Source organism: Neltuma alba, unplaced genomic scaffold (assembly GCF_004799145.2).
Source record: "Neltuma alba isolate B1F8T4 unplaced genomic scaffold, ASM479914v2 tig00011916_pilon, whole genome shotgun sequence".
Lineage (NCBI taxonomy): Eukaryota > Viridiplantae > Streptophyta > Magnoliopsida > Fabales > Fabaceae > Neltuma > Neltuma alba.
The window spans coordinates 1,181,731-1,185,960 of record NW_021636509.1 but is presented as its reverse complement, the minus strand read 5'-3'; the positions used below and the strand labels follow the sequence as shown (position 1 = coordinate 1,185,960).

The 4,230-nt window shown below is 36.3% G+C and overlaps 1 protein-coding gene across 1 annotated transcript; it reads right to left on the bottom strand.

The window, feature by feature from the left end:
- Positions 1-872: 872 nt before the first annotated feature.
- Positions 873-3,995, bottom strand: LOC114719447 (uncharacterized). Its single transcript, XM_028904952.1, has 3 exons — positions 3,708-3,995; positions 2,367-2,390; positions 873-1,579 (listed from the first exon to the last, which is right to left on the bottom strand). The coding sequence occupies exons 1-3, from the start codon at positions 3,898-3,900 to the stop codon at positions 1,278-1,280; spliced, it is 519 nt and encodes a 172-aa protein (XP_028760785.1). The 5' UTR covers positions 3,901-3,995; the 3' UTR covers positions 873-1,277.
- Between the last annotated feature and the right edge of the window lie 235 nt (positions 3,996-4,230).

Below are 4,230 nucleotides of genomic sequence, written 5' to 3'. Positions count from 1 at the left end.
TCATTAATGTAAGCTTTGGACTCATTGAGTTAATGAGGTTCTTATTAAGAAAACCTAATGGATTTGTGAAACTCCCAATATTTAAGTGAACTATGATTGCCATCAAAACCATTTTCAAGAGATTTCCTATCAATCATTTCCATTACATCATTATTATCTTAAAACACCAAAAATATAGTATCTTAGGTTTGTTTTCATTGCATTCAATTTTGGCACATTTCATTAAATGCTAAAAATCCAAAACCCCATTTCATTGCATTGCATGGCATTTAGTCTAGCTTAGGTAATTAATAAAGGCTCCCAAAAGTGAAACGACCTGAGTTTGCACTATATTGCATAGCTTGGATTTATTTTTGATTGAGAACCCCAAGGCGAACGACAAGAAAGGCTCTCTTTCAATGATATCAAAACTCATGCAAATATCTAGTTTGTGAAAGCCCAAAAAAAAAAGGACAAAACTATTTACAATAATAGGGATAAGGAAGAGTGATTTGAAAAACGAACCAGTTATATGGTTTGGTTCGGTTACTCTCATGGGAAATTTTGGCCTCTTTTGGTTTGGTTATCTGTGTTGATTTCTTTATATAACGAATGAAAAGAACGCATCTCACCCTCAAAGCAAGCTGAAATTACACGCTTCCTTTGACAATAATAACCTTGCTGTGAAATGTAGAAGAATGCTTGAATCAAAAAAGGGAAAAAAAATTTCATGTGCACACCTTGGTGGTAAAATTAATAAAACAGAAGTTAAAAGATATTTGATTGAAAAAATAAATCAATAAGTAAATAGAGCCCCAGATTCCAATTCTTTCTCGATTGGTGGCAAGGGATATTTTAGCTATCCCAAAATACCTTCTTTATTCCCCCCCCCCCCCCCCCACTTCTGCTATTCTTTATTCAATCAAATATACTAACCATGTATCTTTCTGGCACCTTTGCTACGCAGTAAGGGAAACCAGCTTTAAAAAGCACTGAGCAGCATAGCCAATCCCAAAATGAGATGTGCCAAGTGCATCACAAAAGGAGACACAATAACACTAAATACTAGTGCAGCTTATACATGGTTGCCATTTTCATCCCAGGATCAAAATTGATTGATACAAGCCAATTTGGGTTGATGTAGACACAACACCACAGTGGTAAGAGAACAACTATATTTATAACCAAAATCGGTTAACAACTTCAGCAATTTGCTTGCGTGCTTGTATTGAAAAGGGGGAAAATATCAGTTGCAGGCTGCAAGGCATTGAAGAATATCAAGAATACTTTTTGTACAGCTATTCCCCTTGCCAGCCAACTTGACGCGCTCGCCGCTCCCACAGCAATGTCATCTTCTTTTCCCTGATGAGCAAGGCTTCGGCCCGCTCTCTTGCTTGTTCACAAGTTTCAGTGGCAGCAACACATTTGTCTGCCTCCCTCTGGTATTGAGATGCCAATCTCTTCGCTTCAGCCAGTGTTATGTTCATATGACGACTGTGCTCATTGGTGACAGCTTCTTGCAGCTTAAGCTCCTCTGTGAGAAGATCCACGAATTGCTTTTCCATTTCCTGCTTGAGATCTGGATCATTACTTCCACAATCTGTCCACCAGCAAGTAGGTCTTATATTTAGGACCGGAAAAGTATAACTGTAATTTGTATGGTGGCAAAAGTAAATATAGAGCTTGAGCGTGACAATCAAATAACTTTCAAATGTTCATGCCAGAGTTGAATGAATGATATGATCTTATCTCTCCCATGTCAGAGATTAAGTAAAGGCAATCTGGTACCAATTCATATGAAATAACGAAATAGATGATGTTTGTTGCAAAGAATATTACATATGGAGATAAGGAAAAGGAAAGTGAATAAAAAATAACTCGCTAGGTCGAACCCCAATTAATAATGGGTAATAGAAAAGTGGTGGGTAATATTGAATAATAATGATACAAATCTAATAGACATGGCATAAAAAATGTAGTAAATTATGTTCGCTTTCCCTTTTTCAATTCTGCTATTATTAGACACAGCAACACCGTCTCTGTCACCCTCTTTGTGTCAATGACATGAATGGTACATCTAAGATTCCACAGAAAATACTGTATACATATAACAACGCGTCTAAAGATCACAAGCACATGTTTAATTTAGCATTTTACAAGCAAAATAATGAATCACTAGGCATCTGGCAACCTGAATTTCCAGACAATATAAATGGCAGAAAACAAATTAACAGACAAAAACTAGAAGAGCACGTCAATTAAAACTGTAGGCCGAACAGATTTCCTATTATTTCATAAACTGTTAATATGAAACATATGCTACAAATAAATATAGTTAAGAAAAGGGCAAGTTCTTAAATTAGTTAAGCAAGCAGGATGCCTCTAACCTGAGACAGAAAGGTTGGCCAACCCTGCAAAGGAAAGACAAACGGGGGAATCAGCATACAAATGCTTCAGTATTGATGTCACATATTATCAATTTTGAAATTGTGTATCAGAATTAACATCCAAGAAGAAAAATGATAGACGAGACAAATCGCAACAAAGACATGCAACTTCATGCAGAACTTGTGTTAAACGTCTAAATAGAAGTGATAATATTCATGACAAGTAGCTTATGATGAGGAAAAAAGTAATTGTCACCTATCATTCAACTTATGAGATAAGCATACAAGAATTAGATCACCATGTATAAACATCAGCATTTGTTTTACACTACAATTTTAACATTAGATGTATGTTATGGTGAAGCATCAATCATGACAATGCACACATTAGAGAACTTTGGCGGCACTGTAGTTCACAGGTCAAGGAAAGGTGCAAGACCCCCCCCCCCCCCGGGTTGTCCCATGAAGAAATATAGCATTCTTTAAGACGAAATCTCACAATCTGTTAGGCATCCCTTTCAGAGAGAGATTATATTTTCATCACCCATAAAAACAAGATATACAGAGTCTACTATACCTTTTTTATTGTTATTCATCCCTTTTTATCACACTTCTAAGTTAAAGATTTCGGGGTCTTTTACATCTATAAAGTTTTTTTTTTTTTTTAATTTTAATTTTCACATTAATATTATTCCATTCAGCATATCAACCAGCTCATCAGCTTTTGAGGACTTCTATGGTTCCTTTTAGCTTTTTTTACGAATAGTTTTAAGTCTCCAGGAATCATAGCACGTAACATGACTTCATGGGCAAAGTTTTGATGAGCCCAGCTGGAATTCCAAGAGACAGACTAATTTCGCAGATTCTTACTTTAAACTGTAAGGCAATTTCATCTGGTAGACCAATGAATAGCGCTTGTGTTAATGGGATGGTCACATTAAAATTACAATGACAGTCTTAATCATTTAAATTACATACAATTAAACGGATAGCAGAATCTAATTCATGTCCTTCTTAGTAATCCCGATGCTCAAGCAAGGAGAAAGCTGAGAACCCAGAAGTAGAAATACAATTGCTTAAGATTAAAAAAAAAAAAAAAACTCCTTACAGTAATCTCCTTGTTTATTACTATCAAATCGCAGAAAGAAACAAAATGGTGGTCCTCAACATAATGGTTTCACTACCGAACAGCTAAACGAATACACCACAACACGCAAGTGCAATAAAAATAACAATTATTGAAGAGAAAAAGAAAAGAAAATTGCGCTTGATTAATTCCATCAAAAGCAAGAAATGGCCACACCAAAAAGAGAAATTAAAATGGGCACCTGAAACCCTTACCAGGAGCAATGCGCAGGAGAGACAAAGGAGGAGGACAATCACAAACGCAGGGAGGGCAAGAGCTTTCGGAATTGCTGAGTTTCAAACTATTCTTGAATCTCCAGTACAAAACGGGGCCACACACAGCCAAAGCTGAGACCACCGCAAACACTGCCAAGCAACACCTCACGCATCCTCCAGATCGCCGGGACATCTTCGGTAAAGTCTCAGATTCTCACTGCTTCTCCGAAATTGGGATCTAATACCATTAAGACTTCAGCGAATCTCACCTCTTGCTATTTGAAGCCGTCGCTATGCTCTTATTACTCAATGTAAATGAGGTGGATCTGTGCATGCTATACTGCTATAGACGCTGGGAAAGAAGAACTCGTAAAAAAGACTATAACAATTTTTTTAAAAAAAAATTGTAAATAAGAACATGTTATAGTGCTAGTATTGATTTTGACGATAATTGATGAATGAATAACAACAATCAATTTTTGTGAATGGATCTCTCATGCAATTTTTCTCTATTTGGGTCTTT

Coding starts and splice junctions, on each gene's coding strand:
- LOC114719447 (XM_028904952.1), bottom strand. CDS start 3,900: ATGTCCCGGCGATCTGGAGGATGCGTGAGGTGTTGCTTGGCAGTGTTT. Junction 2,391..3,707: donor TCTCCTGCGCATTGCTCCTG/GTAAGGGTTTCA, acceptor TTTCCTTTGCAG/GGTTGGCCAACCTTTCTGTC. Junction 1,580..2,366: donor GGCCAACCTTTCTGTCTCAG/GTTAGAGGCATC, acceptor GCTGGTGGACAG/ATTGTGGAAGTAATGATCCA.